Source organism: Drosophila willistoni, assembly GCF_018902025.1.
Source record: "Drosophila willistoni isolate 14030-0811.24 chromosome 2L unlocalized genomic scaffold, UCI_dwil_1.1 Seg168, whole genome shotgun sequence".
NCBI classification, from domain to species: domain Eukaryota; kingdom Metazoa; phylum Arthropoda; class Insecta; order Diptera; family Drosophilidae; genus Drosophila; species Drosophila willistoni.
The window spans coordinates 5,583,753-5,598,528 of NW_025814047.1; the positions used below are offsets into that span (position 1 = coordinate 5,583,753).

At 40.9% G+C, this 14,776-nt stretch overlaps 6 protein-coding genes across 6 annotated transcripts; 4 read left to right on the plus strand and 2 right to left on the minus strand.

Moving 5' to 3' along the window:
* The first annotated feature begins 47 nt into the window (after positions 1–47).
* LOC6640973 (zinc finger protein 782) lies at positions 48–3,034 on the plus strand. Its single transcript, XM_002063846.4, has 6 exons — positions 48–799; positions 859–1,230; positions 1,285–1,494; positions 1,555–1,656; positions 1,719–2,403; positions 2,469–3,034. The coding sequence occupies exons 1-6, from the start codon at positions 238–240 to the stop codon at positions 2,722–2,724; spliced, it is 2,187 nt and encodes a 728-aa protein (XP_002063882.1). The 5' UTR covers positions 48–237; the 3' UTR covers positions 2,725–3,034.
* LOC6640974 (NADH dehydrogenase [ubiquinone] 1 alpha subcomplex subunit 6) lies at positions 3,017–3,704 on the minus strand. Its single transcript, XM_002063847.4, has 3 exons — positions 3,486–3,704; positions 3,297–3,412; positions 3,017–3,234 (listed from the first exon to the last, which is right to left on the minus strand). Exons 1-3 carry the CDS (start codon positions 3,613–3,615, stop codon positions 3,106–3,108), a joined length of 375 nt encoding a protein of 124 aa, XP_002063883.1. The 5' UTR covers positions 3,616–3,704; the 3' UTR covers positions 3,017–3,105.
* Positions 3,705–4,006: 302 nt separating this feature from the next.
* Positions 4,007–4,877, minus strand: LOC6640975 (superoxide dismutase [Mn], mitochondrial). The gene is made up of 2 exons (XM_002063848.3): positions 4,778–4,877; positions 4,007–4,636 (listed from the first exon to the last, which is right to left on the minus strand). Exons 1-2 carry the CDS (start codon positions 4,810–4,812, stop codon positions 4,018–4,020), a joined length of 654 nt encoding a protein of 217 aa, XP_002063884.1. The 5' UTR covers positions 4,813–4,877; the 3' UTR covers positions 4,007–4,017.
* A 502-nt stretch (positions 4,878–5,379) lies between these two features.
* LOC6640945 (actin-like protein 53D) lies at positions 5,380–6,870 on the plus strand. Its single transcript, XM_023175113.2, has 2 exons — positions 5,380–5,555; positions 5,621–6,870. The coding sequence occupies exons 1-2, from the start codon at positions 5,468–5,470 to the stop codon at positions 6,772–6,774; spliced, it is 1,242 nt and encodes a 413-aa protein (XP_023030881.2). The 5' UTR covers positions 5,380–5,467; the 3' UTR covers positions 6,775–6,870.
* A 3,014-nt stretch (positions 6,871–9,884) lies between these two features.
* On the plus strand, positions 9,885–10,600 carry LOC6640946 (vitamin K epoxide reductase complex subunit 1). Its single transcript, XM_002063850.3, has 3 exons — positions 9,885–10,117; positions 10,183–10,295; positions 10,362–10,600. The coding sequence occupies exons 1-3, from the start codon at positions 9,945–9,947 to the stop codon at positions 10,571–10,573; spliced, it is 498 nt and encodes a 165-aa protein (XP_002063886.1). The 5' UTR covers positions 9,885–9,944; the 3' UTR covers positions 10,574–10,600.
* A 1,122-nt stretch (positions 10,601–11,722) lies between these two features.
* Positions 11,723–14,175, plus strand: LOC6640947 (pro-resilin). Its single transcript, XM_002063851.3, has 3 exons — positions 11,723–12,730; positions 12,976–13,110; positions 13,221–14,175. Exons 1-3 carry the CDS (start codon positions 11,723–11,725, stop codon positions 13,893–13,895), a joined length of 1,818 nt encoding a protein of 605 aa, XP_002063887.1. The 3' UTR covers positions 13,896–14,175.
* Positions 14,176–14,776: the final 601 nt, after the last annotated feature.

Genomic DNA, 14,776 nt, shown 5'->3' on the forward strand with positions numbered 1-14,776 from the left:
ACAATGCCGTTGCAAGCATGTGGCAATCGGTTAGCAAAAAATAGGGTGCCGAATAAGGGTGACCAATGGTATGCTGTGTGCCTAAAAAGCGGTATAAAAAATTGTTTTAACAAAAAAAAATAAATTCGCAAAAAAAGGAAACGAAAAGAAAAAAACACGCAAATCAGTGAACAGAAACATTGACAACGCCTTGGAATTAGTTCGTGTGGCGACTACTACAACAACGACGGGCTTTAAATGGATTCCACATCGGTTCCGCCGCCGGCAGTGTTAACACTTAACAAGGCTAACAAAGCTAACCAAGCGAAATGCCGAGCTTGTCTCTCTGTGAACCGTAAGACTGTGAAACTGGACGCAAAAATGCCAGATCTGCAGAAGCCCAGCACCTATGGTCAGGGTCTGCGTCGGTGTACCAATTTGGAACTGAGTGTTAGTGTCACCGCCAGTGGCTATAAATTTCCAATGCAAATCTGTATCCGTTGCTGTCGAGCTCTTGAGGTGGCCATGCATTTTGTCGAAATGGCTTTGGACTCACATAGCAAGCTTTATGCCGAATCCCAGAGAATCAAACCATCTGCATCTACGGCTGCGGAAACTATAGTGGGTGAACTGAAGCGAAAGGCCAGCGACGAGTTGTTACACTGGAATCAATTTAGTCAGGAATTTGAGCAATTCGTGGAAAGCTATGACGGAGTGCCAGGTCCCATAGAAGAAAATGTTCTATATATGCGAGGAGCCAAAATGCCACGTTTAGATTCTGATGTCATGAGCAGCAGCAAGCCGCCAAAGGAGGATGACAGTAAGTTAATAGCCTCCAAAAATATCAACTTAATCCTTATAATTAATTCTTCCTTCTAGTCATATTGTTTGATGTCAAATATGATACCAACAATCAAGATGCAGAGGATGAAAACGATGGTTCCGATGCTAAGAACAATGAAACATTCTTTGAAAATAGTATTATAAATGGCCATGGAGAAGTTGATGTAGAGTCAGGAGCTGCCAGCACCAAGAGCAGCGAGAATAACAACAACAACAATAATAATAATTACAAATTTAATAATAAAAATGGCGACATGTCTGGTCTGCCTGATGTTGAATGTGATTTGATCGAACGTGCTATCTACATGACACTCAACGATGTTCCCAATTCAGATCAGAAGGAAGAGATAAAATTCAGCGATACCATGACAAATGAATCTAGTAGTGCTACTCCCACACACACAAAAGGTAAGTAAACGGGAATTGCTTATATAGTACGCTTCTAAATTCTTTGTTTTCCAGGCTCTGACAATCTGGATGAAGCCATAAAACCAGCTTCACCTCCCACGCAATTGCCAACATCTTCAGCAGTTTGGACGCCACTGCATATTCCACTTCTTAGTTGCAATATATGCAATTATACGCACAAAGAAGCCAAACAGCTAAGGAATCATTACATGACTGCCCATAACTTTGATATGCACGAAGATGATATAATTGGTCTGACCAAAAGTGAGTCACATATAAATAAAATGTAAATAATATAATCATTTCACAACTTGCTACTTACAGATCAAAGCTTCAAGTGTCGTCCTTGCAATAGTTATGAGACAAAAAACCGTGCAGATATGCAAAAGCATCTAATTGATCATCATAAAATTGACGGCGATTTTGGTAAGAACTAAATTAGATCAGAAGGAAGCCTAGATAATGAGGTTACTTTAAATTATTTTTAGAAATGTTTTGCTATGTGCAGCAGAATTGTCCAGCCTGTGCACGCGTCTTCAAGGATCAGCGCTCGGCCAGAACGCATTACACAAGAATGCACACACAACCACATAGTGAAATCTCAGAGCAGCAGCAGATATACAAATGCACTGCTTGTGATAAGGTTTTCAATCAAAAGTACGGGCTAAATGCCCATCAGCGATTCTGCCAGGAAAAGGAACCTGTACAGTGTAATTTCTGTACGGAACAATTTACCAGCATGAGGAGGTATGAGGCCCATTTGCAGCAACAGCATTCGGTGGATACATTGCATGAGTGTGAGATATGTCATAAGAATTTCAAGAATGCCGAAACTCTAGCTATCCATCGTAAACGTCATTCGGAGCGACATTATCAGTGTGACAAGTGTTCACTGAACTATATCAATGCGACTGAACTGCGCACCCATTATGAACGTGCTCATGTCCAGCATGAGACGCTGGTCAGTTGCCAGAGTTGTGACAGTAAGTTTCCAAATTTCGCCCTACTACGAGAGCACGAGCAGAGGAATCATCAGAAGCAAAAAGTCTGGCGCTGTGACAATTGCAGTTTCGAGACCAGGACTCGATTCCTTTTGCGTCAACATCAGTTTGAGCATATGGATTACCCTTATAAGTGTATTAAATGTGCCGAGGAATTTGTCGATCGTGGAAAGTAAGTGATGGCTATTGACTAGTCATTGCAATTAAATTAATATTAACACTTGATGCTTTTTTTAGATTTCGTTATCATTCGAAGAAGTTACATGGAATTGACCTAACCGATGACCAATTGGCTGAGATGTTTCGCGAACGCACTGGCTATACAAATCGTTACGATATATTCAACAAGACGAACAATTCACTCGAAATTCCCGGATTTAGCGACGACTGTTTCAATGAACTGAGAGATCTAGGAGTTGACTACGATGAAATCACGAATGATCTCTTTGCAAATTCCGCTGCCCTGGATAATCTGCTCGATCTTATACCATAAACTGAGAGAGAGAAGGAAAACTAAAAAGGATTCTCCTACCTGAAGCAACAAGAGCTAGAAGACTGGACTAAACTGAAATGAACTGAATTTTACACACCACAACCACATACAAAACCGACTACATTTTACATCTTATGTTTTAATCTGTAACCTTACTCAGAGAATTCACACCAAACTGTATACAATCCAAACTTACTACAATCCATGGTAGTTTAGTTTTGTTCTTTGTTTTTGAAGTGCATACAAACATCCATAGAAAAATTCCCAAATAAATCACGAACATAATCAAGCGTTTCAGAAGCGCAACAAACTGCCTGCCGTGTTTCTCGTTTTACACGATTTTTCATATATTTTAAACACTATTTCAAATTGTAAAGAATTCTAATTAACGCCCTGAATGAATTTTGAAAGGAAGTCCGTGGGTTTTGGTTCTTGCGATTCCTTCCAGTAGCGCATAATGTGACCCTTTTGCTTCCAAATCTCGACAGATTCTTTCAGCTCCATTTGGCCCTGTGAATTTGTTAGAATGAGTTGTTGTTGGTGGTGTCAGTTCAGTATAGGGATTCACTTACCTTGATGACCAGCATATCGATCACGCGTATGTCGCTTACATGGCGATTTTTAACAAATTCTTCGCGCAACTTATCCCGGCATTGCTCTACGGTCATGGGAATGTCATAGTCCATAACTAATAATGAAAAATGCATTTGTTTATGGAACAGAAAGATTTGATGACATAACAGACAGGAGAAGGAACATACCAATGTAAGGAATTTGACGGTACCAGGCCTTGTAGAGATTAAGGGCACGCTTTCGTGCTTCCTCGCGGTCCACGGAGAGAATGGGACGCACTTGTTGTACGGCGCGCTTGACGGCTTCACGTCCGGCCATGGTTTTGTTTCGAATTTGGTTTTTCTTGATCCCACAAAATTTGCCAGGTAAAACAGCTGATTGCGGAACAGTATGACCAGACAGCAACGAAGCAATTTTTGAATAGTGTTGGCTAATGCCTAGGCAATCCTATCGGTTTTTTGTTTAAGTTTAATAAACTTTCAAAAGATTACTATGCTTTAAAACAAAAATAGATGGTTGCCCTTATATGTACATATAATGCATATAGGCTTGCGGTAAACTATAAAAATTAAACAATTGCAGTAATTTTTGCAAATTGGTTTCCAATATGTATGTAATTTGCTTTATCTCAGACTACAGTTTGTTTTTGTTTTTGGGTTCCATGACCCCAATGCCTTTGACATTAAAACATAGATTAAACATTTATATATTTAAAGCTCTCTAAGCGACTAGTTTCTTGGCCTCCTGGTAGCGGCACGAGATGTCATTCCAATTAGCAATATCCCAAATGGCCTCAACATACGAAGGGCGCACATTTTTGTACTGCAAATAATAAGCATGCTCCCAAACATCAATTCCGAAAAGTGGAATCAAACCAGTTGATGCCTCAAGTGGATCCTGATTGGGCAGAGCAGCCAACTGCAATTTGCCTGTCTTCTTGTTGTAGCCCAACCAACCCCAGCCAGATCCTTGAACGCCCACTGTCAAGGCGGTCAGTTCCTTTTTGAAGTCGTCAAAGCTCTTCCATTGGGATTCGATGGCTTTTTTCAGATCCTCGCTGGGAGTGCTCTTCTCAGGTGACAGATTTTGCCAGAAGATGGTGTGATTAATGTGGCCTCCGCCATTAAAACGTAGAGCCGAACCCAATTGAATTATTTTTGTGGTATCGCTCTTGCTCTTGGCGTCTTGCAGTTGCTCTTCTGCAGCGTTTAGATTGTTGACATAGGTCTGATGATGCTTCTGATGATGCAATTCCATAATCTCACGGCAAATAATGGGCTCCAGAGCGGTATACTCATAGGGCAGCTTGGGAAGCGTGTGCTTTCCGCGCACAGCTAGGCTGTAACGGTAAATTAATATGCGTTTATGCATTGATAGCCTCAATTCAAGTTCACGGCCTGGCCATGATTGCCTTTTATGTAATAATTCGATGCACCACCCGGCATCGATATGGACTTTTTACGTATATTACTGCACTTACCGTGCTGCTTTGGTTACGTTGCGTGCTACAAACATATTGACTTATAAAAAATCGATAAAAAAAAGATTTTTGTTATTTTTTTAAAATATTCTTCTTAATTTTTTGTTGGTCGGTCGATTAAAAATATTTATTATTATATTTAGCAGAGAATGACAGCCGGACAAATGAGAGTGAACGAGTGAGAGATTGAGAGAGAGAGCTACACGCAGAAGCAACAGTGTTACCAACTGTAAATTTGTATTTCACTTAAAAATCACTGAGACTACTAGGGTCTGCTTTTTTTTTTAAATTAAAGTAAATTAAATATTGGAAAACAATAATTTTTCATGGCAAACAATTCACATCAAAAATAAGAATTATTATATTCAAATCGAACTATGTACATATATTTACTACTAAAAAGAATTGACAAAGAATAGAAAACACCCTCGTTGATAAAAAAGCAAATGGTGTGCCCTAATTTTATTGGCTCTTTAAAATTATAACGGAAAATAAGCGTAGTTTTTTAACTTTGATTTTGGTTTGACTTATTTAAGACCGTAAGATGGTCGATATATGTATACCATTTTAACAATAATGGATCTCCTCTTGCTTTTGTTACTAATCAAAATTAAAGATATTTCAAAATGACACTTCAAATGACATTCGACCAGGCAGCAATCCAGACACACAAATACACACAAATATAATATGTCTAGATTCTTTGTACCTTCTCAAATTAGAATCGATTTATCCGATCAAAGGGCACAACAAATTATATTTAAGTCACTCAATATTCGTAAGTTATAACATGCCATCCGAATGTAGTTTATCAATGAAAATGTGTTCCATACTATTTATTAGCCTTTGCAACTAACGAAATGATCGTTCAAGACGATACTGAACTATCTAGCAAGGGAATTGTTATTGACAATGGTTCAGGAGTATGTAAAGCTGGTTTCGCAGGTGATAAAACACCTCGTGTGATATTCCCCTCCATTGTGGGCCGTCCACGTCATTTAAACGTTCTGTTGGAATCTCGCCTTGAAGATAGTATCATTGGCGAGGCAGCTTCTATTAAAAGGGGAATGCTAACACTTAGGTATCCCATTGAGCATGGCATTGTCACGAATTGGGAAGATATGGAAAAGATCTGGACTCATACCTTTGATTTGCTACGCATAGAATCCCACCTAAATCCTGTCCTACTCACAGAGGCACCATTAAATCCAAAAAAGAATCGCGAAAAGATGACCGAAATTATGTTTGAGACATTTCAGGTTCCAGCCTTATATGTGGGCATACAGGCGGTGCTCTCACTCTATGCCACTGGACGAACAAGTGGAATTGTACTTGACTCTGGAGACGGTGTGACGCATACGGTTCCCATCTACGAAGGCTACGCCTTGAACCATTCTGTCAGACGTCTGAATTTGGCTGGTCGGGATTTGACTGACCATCTTGGTAAGTTGCTCTTAGAGCGTGGATACAAGTTTAGCACCACAGCCGAACGTGAGATTGTTCGGGACATAAAAGAGAAACTGTGCTTTGTCTCATTGAACTATGAGGAGGACTTGAAGCTTAGCCATACTATGCAGAACCAAATCTATGAGCTGCCCGATGGCCAAAGAATAACCTTGGGTAATGAACTTTTTCGCTGCCCCGAAGCTCTATTTAAGCCATGCCATCTGGGTCAAGAGGCACTCGGCCTGCATGAGGCCATTTATGAATCTATACACAAGTGTGATATGGATTTACGTAAGGATATGTACACTAATATTGTACTCTCTGGCGGTACAACTCTGTTTCCAAATATTGAGCAGCGTTTGCGACAGGATTTAATTGCATTGACGCCCACAACTATAAGGATTAAGATTATAGCCAATCCGGAGAGACGATTATCTGTTTGGACTGGTGGTGCTGTATTAGCTTCACTATCAAGTTTTCAAAAAATGTGGATCGATGCGCAGGAATATAATGATGTTGGTTCGTCTATAGTGCATCGCAAGTGCTTTTAAAGTGAATTTGTGTGTGGTGTCATTAGTATACATATGTAGTTACTTGCCAATCTGTTGGATTGTGTAAATATATTTTTTTTATGAATTAACTTGAAATTTATCCATACCTACATACATTTAGCATTCCACTCAAATCATGAAGCTCATCAGTAGTTTTGATTTTAATTAATTGCGAATTTCATTTACCTACAAAATTGACGCATACAAATGAGCATTGAATTGCATTGAGCACTTGCGAAAGATGCAGTAACCTTAACTTCCTTACAATTCTAGTTCCAGTCGGCGCCAAAAACTCCAATTCCAAATCCAGCTTCAACTCCAAAATGCAACTCCAACTCCTAGGCTCTCCATCACACGTGCAGAAGAGTGCAACAATGCAACGTTTTACCTTCAACATAATCATAATCATCAAAACGGGCTTCATCATTTCAACGTTTTTATACCATGCACATCCATTGACAAAAATGGTATATTAAGCTCAATGAAATTTATGTAACAGGCAGAAGGAATCCTATAACTTCAAACCTATCCTATAGCCGTTCTAGACATGTCCCTTTGCTAGTGTATAGATAGAGAATTCCAGATAGTATACTTAAGGAGATTTATGTTTCTCTTGTGCTATTATTATCATCTTAACTTAAATTTAGTACACTAATATTTAATATCAATATCGATTGGTCCACAAAATTTCATAAAAATTGTCTAACAATTAGCCAAGTTACTTTCCATAATTGGTTTTCACTATAAGAACCAAAATGTTGTTGTTGAGGCGCCAAAATGCTTAAGTAGTTCTTTGAATGAGCGAGATAGCCTATGGCATGTAAAAAACGCTTTTACTCATATGTATGTAGTTCCCCTAATGCATGGTATACTAAAGTCGATACGATCATTATTTCGCTTCACTTTTTTTTGTGTTTTTGTTTTCCAGCTGCACTTGAGGCTCTTTTGTTGTTGTTGTTGCTAGTACTTTAATGCACTTCACTTGATTTGATCACGGATCTACACGACAATAGCGCGTGCTCGTGCTCCCCCTCCCCCAGCGCCCACCACCCACTAAAGAAACTGCAGTTATGCAGCTGCATTAGCCCTTCTAAACGCATCAGCCAAAAGTAATCGATTTGAAATCTTTTTCGAATTTTGAAGTGTAAAGTTCAATAAACTTCCTGCATTATGTGTGTGTTTTTTGGGATTTTATTGCGAATTCAGTCCAAATTCTATTTTTATATGCATTGTTCAACCAGATGAGGCGTGATGCCGCCGGTGAGGCTGATGCTGAGGCTGAGCCTGAATCAAACTGACAGCAGCTTTGAAGGGTTTTGTTTTTTTCTTGTTGTTTTTGTGTTATTTCTCCTCGAAACTGTGCCAAACAACTTGCTGCTGCTGCTGCTGCTGATGTTGCTGCCGCATGTGGTGACTGTATGTGTCTTTCGTCTCCAAGGTTGCGTAAATTTATCACTTCACTTTGCCAGCGGGCGGCGATTTGTGTAAAGATCAGCGCGGGTCTAGGGATCGGGATGGCGGGGAGTAGGTTAGAGGATGAATGGTTGGAGGATGCAGAGGAGTGGGAGTGGATGCTTGCTTCATGCTACTGCAATTTTTCGAAATTATTTCCATTGGGGTCATTTTTTATTTTTTTAATTTCATGTTTAAGCTTAAATTTATATATCAGTTAAAAAGGTAAATACATAAATAAAACTCGTGAAGCCATAAATTTAAAAGGGACATCAGCATTTTTACAGAAGAGAAGGCTCTATTGTGTCATGAACTGTGAAAAACAAACTCATGAGTTGTCATTGCGACTAAGTTAGATATAAATTTGTATACATATATATTTATTTATGTACATATAGTTCATGCCTTTGAGAAGATGTCTCCTCGTCTGCTAATTTTATATGTATAGTTTGGATGCAGTGAAGCATAACTCGAGGAAAATGGAAGATTGTGGATTGTTAATATGGTGAGAAATTCATGATAATGTTGTAAGGCTAAAACATGAGAGTTGAATCCATAAATGATGCAATTTATTTGCAGTTGGGGAAAGTTTTTGGGTTGTTGGATATTTTAAGGTTAATGTAAGCAGATTATAATCATTTGATATGTATCATTAATTTAAGTTTCAAAAACTTTGTCCTGTGAAATTAGAAAACAGGTCCATTGGGTGGCTTTTGGAAAACAGGGAATTAAATTTAAGTTAACGAATGAATTGTATTGTCGGAAAGTTGTGAAAATTTAGTGCCGAAAAATGGCATTAAGGGCAAAAAAGATTATTAAAAATTTTGAAATTCCACGCGGTTTGCTTCTAGTTTAGAAAGCTTTTGGTATAGGGAAAAACGAATATGTTGTGATGAAATGATAAAAATTGGATGTGTCGTAAATATTTACATCTTTATCTTAAAAGAAAAAGGGGTTTCCCCTCTGGAAGGATATTTAGGGGTATCGTCAAAACTTTAACTATACAGTGTTTCTTTTTTTTACCGTTTCTTCAAAATCCTGTAGATTTTGAACCGGATCGGAATAATTATGGAACAGTTTTGTTAAACTGTATGTATGTTGATTTTAGTTTATTAAACTAGTATAAATCTATATACCAAAAATGGACCTATGATGTTGTATTGTTTATCATATTTATATGCAAGGTCTGATTTCGGGATATGAAATGGCAAAAGTGTAGCCCATAAAGTATGCAACTGATAGTTATCTCTTGAAAATAAAGAGAACTTGTATTTATTTGTATAAGTAAAAGTAAGTAAAAGCAAATTAATTTCATTTAAAAAACTATCAAGCCAAATTTAACCATTTAGGAGAATCTATAAAGATCTGAATGAGATAAGAAATCTTGGGTTATTCTAATTAAGATATTTGCAGAGTTTTCATTAAAAGCCTTTACACATGTCCTATGTATGTCCTTACCACCCCCAATAAATTTTCATTACCTGTTGATGTCAAAACAGTTTATGTCACTATATAAATAGAACTAATGACGTCAGCAATTGGATTGGATGCTGCGCAGATGCTGTTTAATTTTAGGGTTGTCAGATAGACGGCAATTCCTTAACTGAATCCTTGGGTACGTGTTTTAGAAAAGCAAGTTGGCATCCCTGATGCTAGCAACCTGTTGTCAACAAGGACAATTACAATTTCATTTCTCTTTCCCACCTTTAACTAACACTATGAGCGGCATTTTAGTTCCATCAGCAAATCGTTTACGTTTCCTTTGTTTATGTGGACTAGCCATATCGATATATTCTCTATATATTAAGATTCAGTTGGATAACAATGAGAACTATAGAGCAATGTGTGATATAGCAGAGCAAATAAGTTGCACAGCTGTCTTCAAATCTGAGTGAGCTAGATATTTTTAAAAATTTCCATATACATATATAGAATTCTTAATCTTAATTATCTTAGTTATGGACGAGGCTTTGGTCTTACCCGGCTGATATTTGGCTCATCTTCAACTTTTTTAAATCCACCAAATGGAGCAATTGGTTGTGTTTATTATTTTTTATTCTTGGCCAGTTGTAAGTGCATAACTACTAAATAATTGCCTTAATTATTTATCATTTTTTATTGTTGTTCTGTTGTAGCCTTCTATGAATGCCGCTGGCTTTGCATATTTCAACTTGTGATCTCCATTTTAACCTTGATTCTATGCTGCTACTTGGGTGGACTTTTACTCTTTGTGCTTTACGATTTGTGTATAGTTTGTGTAATTATCTATGTAATACATGTTTTACTCCTCTGGCAAGTCTTTGGACGCTATAAACATTTATACCTGAGAAAGTTGGCAACTGAATGAATAAAGATTATCTGATGATCAAGATGAGCCATGATGAGGATGAGTTATGTTTGGGGTTAACTTGGCGACGTGATGAAGATCGGAGATCGGTAGCTTTTAACCCCCACGTCTGGTAAATTAACTGACGCAGGAGGTGGAGGAGGAGGATGTGGTGCCTCTTGAAGATTAGGCACGTAGTGTAGCAATTAATTCCTTGGCTTCCATTTGGCTTATGGTAGGCGGATGTGTAAATTTAATTCAATTAATTTCCCATCAAATTGAAACAATGTATGCGTAGGACTATAATTGCAAGGAAATGTTAACTTAAAGAAGATGAAAAATTAAATTATATAATAATTGTCTTTGAAAGTCTTTATCCAGAATGAGTGTTTTACTTTTTTTGTTTCTTATTGAATCCTTTGGTCTACGGTGTGCCAATCCTTCTATGCCCATTGAACGCAATTTAATTTGTCTATACCAAAAAAGACTCTGTATCAATTGGGGTCGCCTGTGGCACGATCTTCTTCAATTTTTTCTTTGACAAGGTAAACACAAAAACGTAAAGTTTTGGAGCTTGTCACAAACGCCGACGCCAATGCCGATGCAGATGCTGATGCTGATGGTGAGGCAGATGCCGACACATTCACCTCGCATGCAAGTAGACTACTTTGTTCCAGAGAGGGGCCCCAGCACAATCACTTGCCTCGAAGATGTGTGCGTGTGTGTGTGTGTTTGCCACAAAAGAAGGCAAATCAGCTCTTGGCAACACACACAGAGAGACTGCGATTCGTTCACGTACGATCTAAGCTAGAGCAGAGCGTTGATTGAGATGGAGATTTGAGTTTTAGGTTCGTTATAGAATGCAGCTGAGTTGGCGCCTTTGAAGATGATCGTATGTGGCAGCAGCAGCAGCAGCGGCAACGGCAGCTGTTCGGTGTGGTTGCCACCGCCACCACCACCGCATCATAGTTGAGCATAGATGATTCGGCCAACTCCTAGTCACTTTCAGTTTCGTTTTGTGAGTTGAACTGAAATTGTGCTGCCATATAAATATACGCTGTCATTGTAGCCAGAGATCAGTCAGAATTCGGCAGTGCTCCAAGATTCAAGTCAAGCTAGAGCTCCTCGAAAAGGCCAGGCAAAAGCAGGGATATTTAAATTGTGTGGAATATGTTTAAGTTATTGGGCCTAATGCTCTTGGTGACGGCGGTTCTGGCACGTCCTGAACCGCCAGTGAACTCATATCTGCCGCCTTCAGATAGTTATGGTGCTCCAGATGCCAACGGTGGTGGTGGCAGTGGTGGACGTCCTTCTGATTCTTATGGTGCTCCTGGCAATGGCAATGGCAACAACGGAGGTGGTCGTCCCTCAAGCAGCTATGGCGCTCCAGGACAAGGTGGACAAGGACAGGGTGGCTTTGGAGGCAGACCCTCGGATTCGTATGGTGCTCCCGGCAACGGCAATAACGGTGGTGGTCGTCCTTCAAGCAGCTACGGAGCTCCAGGACAAGGTGGACCGGGCGGCGGTCTAGGCGGCAAACCTTCGGATACTTATGGTGCTCCCGGCAATGGCAATAACGGTGGTGGTCGTCCATCAAGCAGCTACGGTGCTCCAGGACAAGGTGGACAAGGACAGGGTGGCATTGGAGGCAGACCCTCGGATTCGTATGGTGCTCCCGGCAATGGCAATAACGGTGGTGGTCGGCCTTCGAGCAGCTACGGAGCTCCAGGACAAGGTGGACCGGGCGGCAAACCTTCGGATACTTATGGTGCTCCCGGCAATGGCAATAACGGTGGTGGTCGTCCATCAAGCAGCTACGGCGCTCCAGGACAAGGTGGACAAGGACAGGGTGGCTTTGGAGGCAGACCCTCGGATTCGTATGGTGCTCCTGGCAATGGCAATGGCGGAGGTCGTCCTTCGAGCAGCTACGGAGCTCCAGGACAAGGTGGACAGGGCGGCGGTCTAGGCGGCAAACCTTCGGATACTTATGGTGCTCCTGGCAATGGCAACAACGGTGGCGGTCGTCCTTCGAGCAGCTACGGCGCTCCAGGACAGGGTGGACAAGGACAGGGTGGCTTTGGAGGCAGACCTTCCGATTCGTATGGACCTCCTGCTTCCGGCGCTGGCGCTGGAGGTGGTGCAGGCGGCAACGGCAATGGAGCGGACTATGACAACGATGTAAGTAGTTTTGGGTAGCTTTCCGGGTTGGTTGATCATTGCATCACCTTCACTGAAAACTTTTGCTCCGTGTGGATTGCTTCTCTGCCCTAATTGCTGCACCTGCTCGCCTTAGGTCTCTTGCACTGCCTTCGTTTTTGCTTACGCACTTTCTTCCCAATCTCTCAAACTGTCTCTCTCTCTTTCTCTATTCTCTATCTGTCTCTTTCTTTCTATTTCTCCACACGCTGGCTCGACCCCTGTAGGAACCCGCTAAATACGAATTTAATTACCAAGTTGAGGACGCTCCAAGTGGGCTCTCATTCGGGCATTCAGAGATGCGCGACGGTGACTTCACCACCGGCCAGTACAATGTTCTGTTGCCCGATGGAAGGAAGCAAGTAAGCGCGAAGTTGGCTTCGAGGAGGGCATCACAACACGAGAGACGAAGATGATCACAATATTAACGGCTAATTCGTTTTTTTTCTATTCTCTCTATTATCTCATCAAGATTGTCGAGTACGAAGCTGATCAGCAGGGATACCGACCACAAATCCGTTATGAGGGCGATGCTAACGATGGTTCTGGTTCGGGATCAGGAACTGGCCCTGGAGGTCAGAGTCTGGGTGCCGATGGCTATTCAAGCGGTCGTCCTGGCAATGGCAATGGCGGTGGTGGGTATTCTGGTGGTCGCCCAGGTGGACAGGACTTAGGTCAAAATGGGTACTCCAGCGGACGGCCCGGTGGTAATGGAAACGGCAACGGTGATGGTGGCTACCCCGGTGGTCGGCCAGGCGGACAAGATTTGGGCCAAGGTGGCTACTCCAGTGGACGCCCAGGCAGCAACGGCAACGGTAACGGCGGTGATGGCGGTCGTGTGATCATTGGTGGACGTGTCATTGGCCAGGATAACAACGATGGACAGGGCTACTCAGGCGGACGTCCAGGAGGTCAAGGTCAAGACTTCGGGGCAGGTGGTTATTCCAGCGGTCGCCCAGGTGGACAAGGACAGGATCTGAACGGTCAGAATGGCTATTCCAGTGGTCGTCCTGGCGGTCGATCGAATGATCAGGACAATGATGGCCAAGGCTACTCCAGCGGCAAACCAGGCCAGGGACGCAATGGCAATGGCTTCGGACCCGGTGGCCAGAACGGTGACAACGATGGCAGTGGCTACAGATATTGAATGGAATCCACCCACCCACCAACATCCACAGACAAACGATTACAGGACACACTCACACATCTTAGATAAACTTTAGACATTGAAAACCATACCTCTATTTTAAGACTTTTCCAGACAATTATGGAAACCCGACTTATCGGGTGCCTATACCTATCCCTGTCCCCTGTCAATCCCCATATACCTAATGCCAACCTCAAGCCCCACCAATCTTCATCTTATGCTATCTCATATGCTATCTTCCATTTCAACACATACATAAATATTTCTTAGACCATTGACTTCTATATTAGTTGTATAAGTTCATCTTATTTTAAATGCAAAAGGCAAAAACAAAACCCAAAAAAAGTTAGAGAAAATAATAATTATGCCAGATTTGATAATCTTAAGAATTAAAATAAATAAATAAACAAATGATATACATATTTTAGACTTTTGCACTAATCAAGATTAGAAAGATCTTCACTATCGAGTGTGTCTGGTCTTTATAACCAAAGTGGTTCCGAACATGTCTGAGGGGCCCATTTTGGTGCCTCCATCTTACTAGTAGAACCCAGGGAGTAAAAGTCGAAGCAAAAGCAACTGTTTGTGATATGACCTTTTTTTCTGATAATCGACGGCAAATTTATGTATGATGCTTTGAAAAAACAAAATTCCGCGCGAATACACAGAGCCGTTGAAAAAATGGCGGAGATTTTAGGGCGGAGATGATTCTGGAAGATCAACACATGATTCTACGACGACATATTATAAGAATTAGAGCTTCATGAAATTAAGGTTCATTGGAATACCTTGCGATTCTTGGGCATTTTTCTCGGCTCGCTTCAAAAAATAACGTGATAATTAGCGTTAAAAACATTGTTATTTTTTATAAAAAGGAGAAC